Here is a 17,045-nt window from a genome sequence, read left to right as displayed (position 1 = left end):
CCGACAACTCCTTTGGCCTCCCGGTTTGTAGTGTACCAGAATGCTAGCAAAAAAGGCAACGGGCAGCGATAGCTTCCTTGAAACGCTAATCCATCCAAGTCCTTGGAAGCAGCTCTTGAGGCAGGTGGTGGTGGGCTTCCCCTTAGCGTATGGAGATGCCTTGGCTAGGCGATTTGGAGTGCACAGAGGAGCTCCACAGCTTGCCAAGGCTAGAACCGACAAGATGGCACCCCTTACTCAAGTACCACCGACAAACACCCCTATAGGCTATGGAAAGTGAATCAACCAACACCCAGTTAACGGCCTATGCTCGACCTAAGTTCTCAAGGAAGTCGTCAATTTGTTTGGCTTGAGATCATGAAGCCAAAGGAAATTGCATGAGCTCGCTTAGGGGACCAAACAAAAACAGAAACTCACAAAAGGACAAAGGCAAAGGCAAGCTAGATAGAATAATGGTGATACAGATTTGACGGAGAAGGTCGGCATGGCAGACGTGGTGGTGGCCACAATGGCCAACATGCCAGATTTCTAGTCAAGTGGTGGTTGCGGCAACTAGCTTCAGCCAGGGAGAGGCTTGTGAGCCGCAAAGAGGGGCAAGAGAAGCTCTCTACAAATGATTGGGACCCGTGCATTGGAGTTCAAGTTATTGGTGTTTGAACCCTTGGGTTGGAGTTCGATGCACATGCATCTAGCAAGGAACCAATGTGATTATAAAAACATTATGGATGAGTGCACCAATCCATTGTTGTTAGCCGGATTATGGACAGGACGAGTTCCAAAGTTAATTGTCTAGGAATGTTTGGACGTGATGTTTTCAAAGTTCATGAATGGGGATTCTTGGATGCAGCGTGGTCTACAAATTAATTTTCTATGAGACAAACAGTGCTCAAGATGGTATTCTTCTAAGGTCAAAAGATTGATGGTTGTATAAACGACGTGTATCTGATAGTAGACGTACTACTCGGGTGTCCATGGTAGCTTCTTCATCGAGTGGTCTTCCTACATATGTCCACTATGAGATGCAGAGAGGGTATTAAAGCTATAGCATTTCAAGTGAATAGCCCAATGTAATTCCAATATTTATTTTGGCTTTAGGTATTTATTTTACTTATTTGTCAAATCTTGGGTAGGGCAATTTGCTTAAGGGGGTGCTTAAGGGATTCCAGATTAGTATATACTATATAAGCATCACCTTGTTCTCATTGTATAATCACTAATTTATTGCCGAGTTGGTTGGTTCAATAGTCTCTCTCTCTCTCTCTCTCTCTCTCCATTGCTCTACGCTTATGCATCGTGGACCTTGAGAGAACGAAGTCTACTCAGAGGCGACCATCATAAGATTTTTTAGGCTCAAATAATACTTTATTTAGCCAACTTTATGGGTATAGAAGACCTACGAATGAAGTGGTAAACATGAAAGTTTTAGCTCGTAAGCTCAACTTTTTGCTCAAATTTTTCAATTTTTTTAGAATTATTAATAGTGGATCCCAATTTGCTCACATAATGCTGACACAGGCCATTTTTAGTGGTTCACTCTACTAGGAGCGTGGTGTTACAAGTCTTCATACATGATTGGAAGAAGACACGGCCTTTTTACAGTGGTCTTGGCTAATACATGGAGATGCTACCACCATCTTTGGCGGATTCAACCTCACCTGCAACTCTCACCTCCGATAACTCCTCTTGTAAATGCTTTTTTTTTTCTCTCTCTTCTATTCCTACTAATCTTACCACATCCAAGATTAAGTCATCGTAAATCACCCTTTTTTCTAAATCCTACACACCCTCTCTCTTCTTCTCTCTCCCTCAACTATGAGAATTTAAATAAGCACGAGACAAGATGGGGGCCAGAGTCAGATACACCTCATTTTCCTAGTCACCAATATTTTTCATATTTTGAAAAAATTGTTGACTCTCTCTCTCTCTCTCTTGCCCTATATAAGCAGGCCATGAGCACACAAAAAAATACACACTTAGAGAGGATGCAACACACATGCAATACACTAAAGGGACACAAGGCAACACACATAGTGAATGAAGCACAAATGATGCATACACATAGGGAGAACTATGCAACACATAATACCTAGTCTACACTCTACCCCTTTGTTATCATCAACACACACTCTTGTGCTACATGCTAATAGCATGAACACATCACACATGCATAATCTAAGCACCAGATCCTTGCGCACTTGTGATGGGGGACTCAACATGCGATGTGGACAAGAAGAATGAAAGCTGCTCTCACATTATCCTTCGCCACCACCTCCCTCCATCAATGATGCACCCCATGGTCTTCTTTCCTTCTTGCCGTTTTTTATCCTTGTATTCTCTTCTTGCAAATAATCTACTCTCTTCCTTGTGCCATTGCTCGTCTCTTTGACTAATGATTTTTTGTGAGTATGTTTTATGATTGTCCTTTTCTTTTGCTTTGCATGTTGAGATGTGCGGGCTCGTTACCTCTTGTATGAATAGCAAGTCATACAGCTACACTCACACGTCCTCTCCCGCTCATTCTCTCTCCTATCTTGTTTCCTCACCACCAGATCCCACATGTGGTGTGAGCTGGTGTATCATTGCATAGCATGCTTGGTTGCGTGACATGATATGTAGTATACCATATGATCTTGTCTTTGCGTCCTGGCTGTGTTTCTCGCTAGGTGGTATCTCTCTCCCCCTCCCTTCGTATGTGATAGCTTCTATTCCTAAACATGATTCATGGAGTCTAGCCTTGGAGGTGCATCATATCACTCGCGTCCCCACTGAGGTGGGCTCGTATAACCTTCAATTTATAGAACTGACATGTGTACATTTTATCATGGATGAGTTGCTTCTTGAATTTGCCAATTAAAACCACCGAGGAGGAGGAGGTTCAAAAAACCTGACACAACTCATTAAAATGCTCTTGCTTAGGGTGCTTTGTCGTGAATATAGAAGAGTTGTAAGACCCTCTTTTCCTACTCATACTGTGTACATCCCTCCCGATCCTCGCAAGTGTAAAAGCAAGGCGCAAGCAACCTTATGCTCACACTACTGTCAACAATCAAACGTGCCAAATAAGTGCAATCTGAAGTGAATGAGGGGCTATCATTTTCTCACTTGACAGTTGCACGGGCATTGTTACCTCGACAGATTTTCAAGTTGCATCGGGGTTCCCTACAGTGACACCCCCATCTTTGTCAGGTATCCCACCTACATCCACAACTAGCCTTTGCGACTTGAAGAAGCTAGTGCAAACATGTGGTCCCTCGTGTCAAGAGAATCAAGAGTGTTTTGTCTTTGACAGTCATGGTGTCTTCAAAACAAAATAGTAAATTATTTATAATCTTTTACCATTTTGTTTTGAAGACGCGGTGACCGTCGAAGGTGAAACACTCTTGATTCTCTTGAGAGCCTCTTGGCGTGAGGGAGAGGGTGGGACCACGTGGTTTGAGTAGCTTCTTCACGTTGCGGATGCTAGTTGTGGACGTAGGTGGGATAGCTGACAAAGATGGAAGTGTCAGTGTAGGGAGCCTTGATAGAACTTGAAAACGTGCCGAGGTAAGAACGCTCGTGCTAATGTAAAGGGAGAAAATGATAGCCCCTCATTCACTTCGGGCTGCACTTATTTGACGTGTGATTGTTGACAGTATTGTGAGCATAAAGTTACTTACGCCTTGCTTTTATGCATGCGAGGATGGTGAGGATGTACACAGTTTGAGTAAGAAAAGATGGTCTCACCAACTCTTCTATAATGACAACGGAGCACCCTTTCAAGAGTGTTTTGATGAGCTGCATTATGTTTTCTTGAAGCTCTCACTTCTCGGTGGTCTTATTGGCGAATTCAAGGAGTGACTCGTCCATGATAAAGTATGCACACGTCAGTCTGGTAAACTAAAAGGCTACAAGAGTCCTTTTCAGTGGGGACGCAAGTGATATGATACGGGGAAATTGCAGCCTGAGAGGGTGGCATCTACACCTGCAGGGCTAGAGACCTTGTGAATCGTCTCTGGAGAAAGGAACACTCTTATCACATATGAGGGGGGGAGGGGGAGGAGGAGGCACCACCTAGCGAGAAACGCAGCTAGGAGGTGAGTAATATGAGAGCGGCCTTCATTCTTCTTGTCGATGTCGCATGTTGAGTCCTCGATCACAAGTGCTTATATTATTCATGGTGGAGTGTGACGTGTTCATACTATTAACATATAGCACAAGGATTGTGTTGATGGTGATGGAGCAGTAGGGTATACACTAGGTATTATGTGTTACATATTTCTCCCTATGTGTATGAATCGTGTGTGTTTTGTTCTGTATGTGTGTTTCCTTGTGTCCACAAGTGTGTTGCATTCTCTCTATGGTTGTATTCGTGTGTGTACTCATGGCCTCTTATATAGGGAGGGAGGGGGAGGATTCAATAGTTTTCTCAAACTATGAAAATATATTGGTAACTAGGAAAATGGGGTGTATGTAATTGTGGCCGCCATCTTGTCTTCTGCTTATTTAAAATCTTATATTGAAGGGAGAGAGAAGAAGAGAAAGGGTATGTAGGATCTTTATATTGTAGAGGATCTTCTTACCTTTTGTCTAAGGCATCTTAAGCAAACCTGTGCCCAGTCTTGCTTTGCCCTCATTTCCATGAGCCATGGTCTCCCTAAGATGATTGAATAACCCTCCCCCTTAGTAGGCATCACAAACACATCCACACCTACCTCTGTATCAAAGGCCTTAACTCTAACAACATTTGTTGTTCCCACGCACCGTACCTTAAGATTATTAGCCATCTTTGCTTTGCATGGAGCAGGCCTATTTACCTTTAGGCCAAGACGATGCATCATTTTCTCACTCATAACGTAAATCTGGGCTCCCTCATCTATGTAGACATTGGAGACGATTTGCCCCTCGATGCGAGCATGCATGATCGGTAAGATATCTTCTAGATGCCTCCCTTAAATAGCTTTGATGGCCTTGGATTTGGATTACCTGATGTTGACCATCTTAGTCCATTGTCTCCTCACCTTAAATGCGAGGTGAAGTAGGTGAGGCCGAGTGATTTTGGGCCTTGCACATATGCATCATGGACTAAATCATATGGTTTAGCAGACTCACCCAATGTGAAGTTTGAAATGCCAATCTTTCATCGTGGCTTGAACTGCTTATTTGCTTGACTCCCCTCCAGTTTTCTCTCTCTCCTCAACCTCTATCTTTGTTCCTCTCCTTACTGCAGTCGCCCACCTTAGACTTAATTGGGTCATCCAAACTTATGACATTTACCATTTGAATACTAGCTGATTCAACTTGCAAAGGAGAGATAGGAATGAAGGTGGTGGTGGTGGTTGCTATTGCTGCATAGGTTGTAAGATCGGGACGGGTGGTACCGGTTGTGGTTACCTAGGTGGTGGTGGTCTTGTTCTTGGTGGTGAGAGTTGATTTTGCCTCGCTTCTTTATTAAAATTTTGTCTCCTAAAGTGTGGACAATAATACATGCTATAGCGATCCTCCCGGCAATTATGGCAGTAGTATTCGTGGTTTTGCCTTCGTTATCCTCTTCCTTGCTCTGAATTGAGGTTGGGTGTGTGCCCTTGCCACACCAAATGCACAGATAGATTCTCTAGCTGAGTAGTGATGTGATCAACGACTCGCTGGCTTTTGCTTGCATGCACAACTTCTTGTCTTTAAGGCGGGCTATCTCTGTTGTAAACTCATATATTGTAGGGAATCTCCCCTCTACGTTCTCTTTAAGTGGCTACCATAGGCCAACAATAAAACGGTCCCCTTTTATCAGGTTACCCTTTACCTTCCTCCAGCTTTGGTAACCTACCGATAGATCTACAAACTTGAATTCATAAGTGGCATACTGTAGTAGAAAATCCGATTTTGGATTGAAACCATGGCGCCACTATCGGAAATGAGCTCTGATCGCTCAAATGACCAACGGGCTCACCGAGATGACCTTGCCAGCCATCTCGGAAGTCTCAAACTCTCCATCCAATAGTATCCTCACTCGAGAAGCTCGATGTCAATGATCTTCCCCACCTCTGCTAGAAGGCGGGCCTGAAGAAGGTCGCGGACCTTTCCTCGACGGAGACGATTGCCAATGATCTTGCAAATAAGAGAGGTGGCTTGGAGAGGCTCCACCTCTGTTGCAAGGCCCTGCTTGCTCTGCTGGCGATAGAGCAAGTCGGATGGTGGGCTCGGCGGGGTCCGACGAGGGGGCTTCCTTGGAGTCCCTCTGTGGTGAAGCTCGAGCCTGCATCTGTCTGTTACTGCGAAGAGTGAGGCGTCGACACTTAGCTTACTGCTGAGAGTCCTTTCGTTGAAGGATTGCCGAGCAACCGAGATCAGTCATGGATTCTCTTATAAAGATCCTCGGCCATCAAATGGAGTTTACATGAAAAGCATGAACTCTAAAAGCATTTGGTCCAAAAACCCAGCGCTCATGGTTGCCAATGTGATTTGCGGAAATTCATACAGCTGCCATGCCATCAATCAACAAAAAATGCGAGCGTCCCTACAATTGCCACATCATTAGTTTTTGTGTAAGATTTGTGTGTGCATAGTGTCCAACTTTATTTAGGGTTTAGGTCCCTCAACCATTGCTTTGTAAGTTCATCGGGTTAGGGTTTTTAATCCTAGCCCCTATTTATCTTTAGGCCTGTTGGCAAGAATCTGTACGTTGGTGAGGACTTCTTCTTCTTTTGCTTCTGCTAGGGTTTAGGCCCCTCGCCCAAGATTTGCAGGTTGGCTAGGGTGTCCAACTGACACGTCAACAATTTGTGACATTCCCCCCTTCTTGAAAGAACAGTAATCGTTCGCGATTATATCTGCAAAACAACTCAAGTTCGGAAGATATTATCCGAGGGTCATTCAGTTTTCTCATTCCAAGTTCTTGATATTCCGGCATAGCAGAATTAGCCATCACATCCAGATCAGTGATCTGTAACGGGTGTCTCGATGCACTTAAATTACATACCCAAGCAATCTCACTCAAGTCGGATGGCACATCACGATGCAACACAAATGCTTACATATGCATGTTAGAGACACAGTCTGCTCTCGATAGGACCGGTATGCTTTCAGAAAAGCATACGACTGGAGCTCTGGTACCATTGTAACAGGGGGGCACCATGTGCCAACAGAAAAGAACAGACCGAATAAACTTTAGACGCTTAAAAACAAGGGAACTAAAAGAGATACATTGCAAACGAGACACGGAGTGGTAGAGTGCTATGCCAAGAGGGCACTGGCCCCAAATTGTGGTTCCGTGTCCCTTCCGGTATTTCTTTATATTGCTTCAACTCAGTGCAACACCGGCAACACCACTTTGCATCTCCCACGGGAAGGATGATCAGAGAGTGAGCCTTGGGTTCTCTTATTAAGGCGCTTGGCCATCAAAAGGAGTTTACATGAAAAGCATCAACTCTAAAAGCATCTGGTCTCAAAAGCTAGCGCTCAAGGCTGCGAGTGCGATTTGCGAAAATCTATGTAGCTGCTATGCCATTAGTTAGTGGAAAACGCGGACATGCGTACAACTGCCACATCATCAATTTTTATGCAAGATTTGTGTGTGTAGTCTCCTGCTTTATTTTAGACCCCATTGGACAGGTTCATATAAGTTGTTGGGGGTTAGGATTTTAAGCCTAACCCTATAGGTCACTCGACGAGGATTTGTAAGTTGGTGAGAACTTTGTCTTCTTTTTTTCTTCTAGGGTTTAGGCCCCTCGGCCGGGATCAACAGTTTGGCTAGGGTTGGGCTCAAGGAGCCCTAACCCTCTTAGCCAAGGTTGCATGTATTCAACGTATCGATCCATACTATACCAAACAACATGCAGAACACGATATGTACGTACACATTGATCTGTACGCAACTTATTTATGCATGGGCAATTTGGTTTGGTGAGCTTTTTGGGATACGTGGGTGTCCAACCTTGAGTTTTTAAAACTTTTTCCTCTATACTTGAATGTCACAAAAAGAATCTTTTGATGCAAAGTGCTGAAGCTTCTTTCCTTTGTACATTTTAAATCATACCATATCAAAGGGCTCGAGTAAATTGGATGTTTTAGGCACTATGATGAGCCTTTTTGAGGTGACGGAATGTGGTACTTTCATTTTTAGCTTTTAGTAGTGTTGTGATATTGGTAGCTCTCATTTGTAGATGAGGTGATAGGTGTTTGATGTGTTGTGCAATAGTAAGGCTTTTGGGATCTACTTGATTTGTTTGATGTTCTAACTGTCTTGAAATTGTGTTAGAATGCCCAGCATAGTTAGGTTTTTGTCGAAAATGGTACGTATTTTTGTGTACATAAGAATTTTTTCAGGACGGAACAATGTATAGTATGTACGGATCTGTACAATACACATCATACACATAGACTACCTGGCCAGAAGTGTGCCCTGAGTTACCAGAAAATGACACTTATTCGGGTTGATCTTTAGATGAGCCTCCTTGCATTTCCAAATTATAATGGGCAGCTGGGACAAGTGCTCATCAAAGCTTTCCAATGGATTGGAACTCTTAAGACTGGAATAATTTTTAGAAATCATCCATGAAGATCCAAAGGTTCTTTGGGAACAGAGGGCTGAAGATAATGTAGATACGCTGTTAGAGGATGTGAGTGCATTCTTGAGCCCAAGAGCCACTTTTGTATAGATAAAGATTTCTGGTGTTACAAAAGTTTTCTTCATCTGATCATCAGGGTGGATGGCTACTTAGCTGTAGCCACTAAGCCCATCCATGTCACCAGAGCCGCCAGCTCACTGGGTTGGACCATTGGCGAGGTCAGAGACTTTCTACTTCTTTTCTCTCTTAGTTCTGGGCTTTCATATGATCACCCCGTATTAGCAGTACAATCATCTTCTTCATGTGGATGTTGGCACATGCAGGATTGCCAATGGGCACATGGGCATGTAATCTACTTGCATTTGATGCTACCTCCATGTTTCCGAGAGTCTCCGGCATTGCTTATGGATCTGCCCTTATGCTCATATGGTTTGAGGAGTGTCGTAGCCTCGAAGTTGTGTGAGCCTCCATCAATGCTTTGTGAATTTAGGGAGCAGTTTCATGGCCTTTGCAGTGTCTTGCTTCTCATCCTATTTATGAAAGGGCAATTGATTTTCATGCTTACAGAGCTCAGAGGTTTTCATCCAACGGCTCTTTCAGGGCAGCAGAAGGCATGATCATCCTTTTCTCAACGTTCACACTTAAGTCTTCTTCTAACTCATGCAGGGGCGGATTTCCTTGCACTATTTCCCTTACCCACCTCGGGCCGTAATTAATCATGCACTCTTGTCACGCGCCATCCTTATCCAATTTTGAAACTATGATTATTTTCAAGCGCTCTGACTTGTGTGTTTGGAATGGTGCCTTCGTTGCGTTCGTTGCTCTGCTTCCGAAGAATCTGTTCAGCACTTGCTATGGTATTGTCGCTGTACTCGAGTCTTTATTGCTTGGGTTTCTACACTCATGCGTCTCCGTTTTCCCGCAGCGGTCTTTGGGAAGAAATTCTGGCTTTTTGGATTCGTATCGCTGGCGTTAAAGCCTTTCGCTACTTTCTTCGTATGGGTCAGATATTGGGCCTACTGGAGTATTTGGCGCCAACGCAACTCCCGCATGTTTGACCACATTGATCTGGACCCTTTCCCCTACTTTAAGATGAATATAATCATACACTCATCAGTGAGCATTTTGCTCGCTCAGTATACACAGTTATTGTTACATTAGCAAACCAGGGCACAGTATTGCATGCATGATAATATGAGTTTCTGTAGCTTTCTAGGGAAAGTATTGACTGCTGAAGTAGTAGGAGTTTATCTGACTAGACAGCATGTAATTTGTGTTGGAGCTTTTTGTTTCAGGGAATCTATGGAAGTGATTCGTATACAGATGCCATGTGGGAGACACACAGAAAATTTGATACGTTGCAGGAAGAAATACACCGGTTGCAAACATTGCTGGACTCTAAAGAAAGTAGCTTAAAATTTTCTCTTCATGAAGCAACAGTTCTCAGAAATGTAAGATACATTCATCACAGAAGTGAATCAGAACTTTGTAGTAGTAGAAAAGGTTCCCCAACACAGATAATGCATGTTGTAGCTACTATGTTATTCTGATTCTCTATTTATTTTAATCAACAGCATTTGCAAGTTGCAGAAGCACAAGCTAGTTCTTTACGTTTGTTCAAGGAGTCTCATGATTCCAAGCACATAGAGGAGTTGTCAAGCCTAGAAAGGTTGCCTTCGCAAAGTTTGGAGATTATATACAACCACTTGACTGTCAATGAGGTTATTCTTTCTGTTTTGCAATTTGTGACAATCAAGTTGTATTGCTCTCTTGCGTGATAGTAATTTTTGGTCGAGGATGACACATAACAATTTGGAAGTAAAAGCTCTGAACACTAATTTTTACAATGGGGTTTCGCATTCTTTAAACCTGTGTATTTCAGTTTTGGTGTTACAATTTACAAGGGATATTCTGGAAAAAATTATTTTGAGGGTCTGCCTTGCTGTACATGTACAGGCTATGAATAAATCAATGGAAAAGGTAGGAAAGGCTTGGGAAAGCATTGCAAGGCTGTACACTTCTTCTGTTGCTTCAAAGCTGATTGAAATCCTACAAAGGGAAGCTTCACTATACTTTCAGTCCATCATCATCTTTACAGAAGTAAGTTCTGGTGCAACTGACCTTCTGGATTGGGAAATGCTTTGTTTCAGATAATAATGTGTCATAGTAAGATGGTTAAGAAGAAAGACAGAGATGTAAACATATTTCATCAAGAGCTTCCAAGAGTTTTCTGAAATTAATTAGCTGTGTCATAGCAGTAGCGAGACGAGGGATGATGACGTCTTCTTGTCTTGATTCTGAATGGGTTCCCTTCTTTGCACAAAAAGTTCTATTAGTTTAAAAACTGCCCAACTGGTCACATCAACCGCTACCGAGAGGGAACATGTACAAAGAGGAAGGTAGAACCAGAATATAAAATGAGTGCATCACAAAAGATGGCCTGTACTGCCAGTGGAGGTGTGTTTCTCTGTAAAGAAAGGTCCTGACCGTTAGGTGCTAATGAAGGCTTGGAGCCTTCTCTCAACCCAATCTAAGCTGCCTGGATGTGATTGTGGTGTTGTTTGTATGGATCAATTGAAGACACAAGGCACGAATGGTCACTGAGGGTGGCTCGGACGGCTCTCAAATACTCGGGAAGCATTGTGCTCTGCAGATAAACTAGAGGGTGAGTCTGCTGATCAACTTCCATCATATATCCCTCTGTTGTGTCCTTGTCGATGAAGAAAACTCTTGTATGGGGCACTGACAAGGGCGCCTCTCTTGTGGCTGAATGACCAGTAGCCAATTGCTTGCCAAGAAAGATCTGACCAAGCCATTGCATGCCAAGTGTAAGTCATGTCTGGAAGGCTAGATACTGTTATGCAAAGAATCCTGAGCTAGACCTCTTGTGCATGAGAGTAGCCCCCATAGGCGAAGCTGCTAGGTGCCTAAACCCGGAGCAAACCTGCAAGTGGCCATCCTGAAGAAGTCAAATGCCAACTGCCACGCCCTTATGAGCGACCAGCCATTGGAAGATAGTTGCCCTACAAGATTTGTGATTGGCCCATACATGTGTCCAAAGTTGAAGCCCTCTAAGCCTCTCATCACGCCATCCACCTGTGAATGCTGAAACATTGTCTGTGATAACATGTAAAGGCTGGAGAGCTGCTAGGCTTCGTAACCACAGTTTTCATGAAATATTGATCTTTGTACTGCTGACTTTTTTGTCATGCACAGGCCACTGGCACTTTTGCTTAGGTTAACATTTGGCATCAGATCACTGCTAGCTTTGTTTTTAAAAGACTCATTGCATTTTGGATAAATTGCATTTACCTTGGCTTTCTTCTGCTTTGATGTCCTTTGTAACAACAATTCTGCACACTCCTGAATTATGATCAGTTCTGTCTATTTGTGTAAGCTATTATCGATGAGTTTGTACTTGCATTTGTTTGCAACTTTTTTACTCTTACATGAGAGTATGTGAAACTTTCAGGAGCTAGCAAAGGCTGAGGCCCAAGTTTCATCCTTGCATCAAAAATTGATAAATACAGAAGGATCGTTGGAAAAGGAAAGGAAATCTTTAAGGGCAGCACGAGACGGACTTGACGAGTTGGATTGTGCCCTTGGTAACGAAGAGTCTAAAGTTGACGATCTTTTCAAGGAGGTTTCTTCATTGAAGGTTTGATGTGCTACTCTTAATGACTCAGTCTTGCGGGTCAGCCTATGTCTGCTGAGGTTTGTTCAAATCTCTTCAATTTCATCTCTCCAGGCACAGCTGGAACAAAAGGAGACCACAGTACAAAGTTTGAAGAATGAAGCTTTGAAAAACAAGGGGCTACAGGAGACTGCAAGAAAACATCTAACTGTATGAGGCCTTGTTTTGCAAATGCCAAATCAAGAACAATATCTTGGGAGTTTCCACATCATTTCTTGTACATTGATGACAAAATTTAGTCTGGATCACTTTTTGCAGGCCTTTCATCAATCTGAAGAAAAGGTTGAGCAGTTAACTGCACAATGCAATGCTTTGGTAAACCAGATAAAATCCAAAAATTCTCTTTTAGAAGACATAAGAAAAGAGGCTTTTGACAAAACTGAAGCTTTACGGCTTGCAACCCAAATCAAGCAGGTATCTTTGGTCTTTGCATCTATCAAATAGCGGACAATGATAGTGAATGCTGCGTTTCTGGCGTGTTGGAGTCATTTGTATCAAGCAAAAAACATTTACCATATTCTCTGTCTAGTGGACTTTGATGTTCAGTTGAAAAGCTTTTTCCATGTTCGGGTCTTTGATACAAGCGGTGATTCACATCACTTTTTTCATCACATCGTAGTCATGGACACTTATATCTTGTCACATCTATTGCAGACCAGCAAGCTTTGTGTATGGCAAGCCATGGCTTGCCTGCCAGTAAAATTTTCCAAGTTAGAAATTGACTTGCCCATAGAACAAATGGACAAGCAAAATGGTTTGGCTGTTAGCATATACGACACAGTAATACTTTCTATCTGTCCATGCGGCCTACCGCCATGCCTTAAAGACATGCTGGTTTCTTCCAAGCTTAATCCACATTAAGAACTATGTCATCTGAATATAAACGAATTGAAGATATTCTCATCCAGCACGGCACTGCCACCCTCTGGATCGATATATTTTGAAATTCTAGTATTCTACAATCAAAATAGTGTTGATCTTAGGGTGGGGAGGAAAAGAAAGAAAATTGCTTTTACAAGTACAACATGGCCAATAAGACACAATCAGAAAGTACATACCTCTGTATTGCAACAAAGGAAAAATTTTCCAACGTAAACACATCGATTATAGCTGTGTGTGCCTATGTGAGGTGGTTGATAATACTGCCACTGATTAACTCCGCGTCAATGGAGTCTATCTGTACCTGCTATAGGTATACAATAAGCATGCTCCAAAGATGTCCGTAAGCATCCTACAGCAAGATGTGCATGGGCATGGTAATATGAAACCCCTCAATGCTGCTGGTAGTTAGATGTGGTGACAAGTTGCTGCGAATTTCCTCTGATGCCTGGTTGGCATCTTGTGGGGGTGGCAGTCTGTGTATAGATAGCCTTGAAAACAGTTCTATTCTAGCTCTGATGGCCATCTTCAAAGTGAAACCTCTCATAGCCATGTGTCACATGTGGAAAAAGCTATCTCCATATTAAGGCCTTGTTGTGAACCTTGGGAAAACCAAGGTCATGATCTTCCACACCTCTCCACTAGTCAGAGTTAGGGCTGTTTTCACTCTAGCAGGCGAGAGAGTCGTGATTGTTAACTCTATATACGCATCAGTGTCACATTCACTAACACCACAGGGCGCTCGCCATGCTCCTGAGGTGGCTTGTATATTCTTGACTCTCTGTATTTATGGATTTCTAGAACGAGTCACATGGTAATAAACATGGGCTTAAATCTGTCATGAAAGAGGTTGTGAGACCTCCCTGTATTTTGCAGATGGATAGAACATGTGCATATAAGGTGCATTTTGGTCACATAACTGACACTTTGGATACACTAGAGGCACAGACAGGGTACACAGGTCATATTCACTCGTTTTGAACACATGTAACCATGACAAAACATTTTCTTGGCTTGGGTAAAACAAATAGTTTGAAAGTGGCTCCCAAGGTAGAAATATGAGGTGAACCTCTCTAACTTTTTGCAAAGAAGGGGAAGTTTGTGGGTGGGCTGCTGATGCGTCTAAAAGTTGTTGTATTGATCACAACCTTGGTCTTTTGAGGCTGATCACAGCAAGTCCCAAAGTAGGGAGTTCTTTTTTCGGTGAAAGGATGAAGGTGCTATGATGTTTCTATAGAGCTTCACGTCATTCAATTGATGTATAATGGCAACACTTACTTTAAACATGCCACCTGATGTGCAGGAGTTGAATTTATGTAGGCATCGAGAAGTGCAATTGGCACAAGAGCTGGAAAGAGAAAGATTACAAAAAAATGAGTTAAGCCACGAGTTGATGGAGAATAGCCGTGCTGTGAAAGCAGAGCAGGTATAACTTTGTTATCTATGTTTGTATTCTGCATTGTTTACCTGTATTATAAGGTTAAAGGTAGCACCACAAGAATCTATTGTGCAATCACAGGTAGCATGCTTATGTAAGCTATTAAATTAGCGATGTATCTGCAGGCACTTCGACAAGCTGAAAAAGATATAATGGACTTGAATAGAGAGTTGGCCTTTCTTCGAAATGGAATCAAATCAAAGGATGATGCTATCAGAATGATGCAACAAAAGATTGATGGAAACATTCAGATTCTTCAAAGTGCTTCAAATGATAGAGAGGTATGTACTAATTAGTTTGCTGTTGATTTGTCTTTTAAATGCATCTCTACATCCAAAGTGACAAGTAGTGATGGTGAACTTCTCCAGGGTAATGTCATACTGCAAAACCACTTGAAGTATTAGTAGAAGTGTGAAAGACCAGTGTCCATGAAAATGCTTTTAATGTAGTCAAAATACTACCTTCGTTGAGAAGTGGGTAAAAGGACAAAATTAAAAGCAAGCGAGTGAAGTACTTGTATCAAGTGGAGGAGAGGTTGGGAGGAAGAGCAGAGAGAGGGCAATTTCAAGCTCATAGCCCTTGAGGAAGTGCCATGGCGCTAAGATTGATACTCTTAAGCTTCAGCTTTTAAGGAGAAAAGAACTATGGAGTAAGTCGAAGGTGTTTGATCTTTGAATACAGATTAACGTCTACAGAATACAGCCATCAATGTTGCAGTTCTGTGCAAGAACTGCAATTGTAGAGCATGCATTTTCTTTTCTTTTTTCGAGGAGAGAGGGAGAGGGGGGGGGGGGGGGGGGGGGGGAGGAAGATCCCTATGTTAGTTTGAAACCTGCCCGATGGTCTACGTCAAACACCTACCATGTCAGCATATGTACAAACAAGTGAGACTCTCCCACAATGGAATCCACATGTACAATGGCTACACGACAAAGTGGGAGAGGGGGTAAGCCAAACAGGTGGCTTGAAATGCGAATGAAGACTGCACCCAACTGTGACAAACCAAAGGCTAAGAAAGGGCGGGCAATTCCTCTGAGCTCCATCTGAGCTTTCTTGAATGCAATCGTAGTGTCTTTGAGTGGATGATTCGGTTTGAGCTAGATCACTGCAGGTGGCTCGGGCCACCCCTCCAAGACTTTGAAGCACCTATAAACCTGATGCCCTATTCAACTCCCACTGAAGATCCCTCTCTTCATTCCATGCAGAAAATTCTGGCATGGGGCATTGAGTGGGCCGTCCCATGTGGAGTCTAGTACCCAAACTGCAAGCTCCGTTGTACTAACAATTGCTGGGCTGGATAAGGCTGACCAAGCCGCTGCTCCCTAAGGTAGATCATGGTCTGTTAGGGCTGTCTTAGTAAGAGCCGGGTCCGGGATCGCCCTGTCTATTTAACATATATATTAATGATATTTTAGACACAGATGGGGAAACATGGGGCCTGGAAGTACCTAACCTCCTCAAGAGAATTAAAGGACTCCTTTTTGCCGACGACCTGGTTCTGCTTGCTGACTCTCTTGAAAGCCTAGAGACGAGCCTTGACAAGGTAAGTGAATGGGCAAAGACCTTGGGCATGAACTTTGGAATTGAAATATGCATGGTCACGGTGTTCCACGGGGACCTGCAAGATCTCTCTATAAGGATCTTTCTTCTGGGTGGTGAGATGGTTGCAGTAGGTGAAACTTACAAGTACCTTTCCATCGACATAGACTCGACCTTTTCCATTGAACGCATCGTCAAGGAACGAGCGGACAAGGCTAGGAAAAGCCTATTCGCATGTCAACACCTACTGGCAAACCGAGCCATCCCAATCTGGTCTTGATTGATTGTTTTTAAGGCGTGCGTGTATCCAGTGATTTGTTATGGCGTGTAAATAATGGGGGCCTACGATAAGCGTGTCCTTCACTCTCTGGAGCGCCTCGTCGCCACCGGGACGCGAATGTTACTCGGGAAGGGAGCAAGGTCGACCTCTGTAGGGACGGCAACTCTCCACCACGAGTTTAACATCCCACCCGTACCTGCCTTTTGTGGGGGACAACGAGCAAGGGCTTTTGACAAGAACTGCTCGGTTTCATCCACCTGGATAGGCTCCTTGGTAAACAAGAAGCCTAAGAACCAGCCGTTCAAGAAGTGGACTTGGACGACAAGAACTCAGAACTGGATGAATAAATATATCCCAGCGGCTGACTTTAGCTCAGCTCGCTACCACGCATGGGACAAGTGGGACGAGAGGCATTCGTGCCTGGCGTGGTCCATTAGACAGCCTGGCTGCTTGTAGCACTTGAATATTGTGGGGACTGAACTCCAAGACCAACAAACACTTGCAACAGACACACAAAAAGAACCCTTGGTTAGTTTAACAACTGCCCAATGGGTTACATGGAAAACCTTCCAGGACAATATATGTACAAACAAGGGAGGCGGAATTGGCATGTACAATGGCTACATGACAAAATGGGGAGGGGGGAAAGTCAAATAGGTGGTTTGAAATGCCAAT

At 43.3% G+C, this 17,045-nt stretch overlaps 1 protein-coding gene across 2 annotated transcripts in view; it reads left to right on the top strand.

The window, feature by feature from the left end:
- The window catches only part of LOC147444023 (uncharacterized), a 123,248-nt gene that overhangs the window by 73,728 nt on the left and 32,475 nt on the right, over positions 1-17,045 (top strand). Inside the window, exons 3-10 of one of the 2 annotated variants that reach the window (XM_086526775.1) lie at positions 9,836-9,991; positions 10,115-10,261; positions 10,497-10,640; positions 12,013-12,198; positions 12,289-12,384; positions 12,493-12,648; positions 14,417-14,539; positions 14,677-14,832. In XM_086526775.1, coding sequence (XP_086382901.1) covers positions 9,836-9,991; positions 10,115-10,261; positions 10,497-10,640; positions 12,013-12,198; positions 12,289-12,384; positions 12,493-12,648; positions 14,417-14,539; positions 14,677-14,832 — 1,164 coding nt within the window. Of the gene's footprint in view, positions 1-9,835; positions 9,992-10,114; positions 10,262-10,496; positions 10,641-12,012; positions 12,199-12,288; positions 12,385-12,492; positions 12,649-14,416; positions 14,540-14,676; positions 14,833-17,045 lie in introns of those variants that run through there. The other variant, XM_086526776.1, reaches the window with a different exon arrangement.

This window comes from Adiantum capillus-veneris, chromosome 13 (genome assembly GCF_014529385.1).
Source record: "Adiantum capillus-veneris isolate H3 chromosome 13, ASM1452938v2, whole genome shotgun sequence".
In the NCBI taxonomy this organism is placed as follows: Eukaryota; Viridiplantae; Streptophyta; class Polypodiopsida; order Polypodiales; family Pteridaceae; genus Adiantum; species Adiantum capillus-veneris.
Note: the sequence above shows the minus strand (reverse complement) of the source record. Positions and strands in the feature narration are given on the sequence as shown.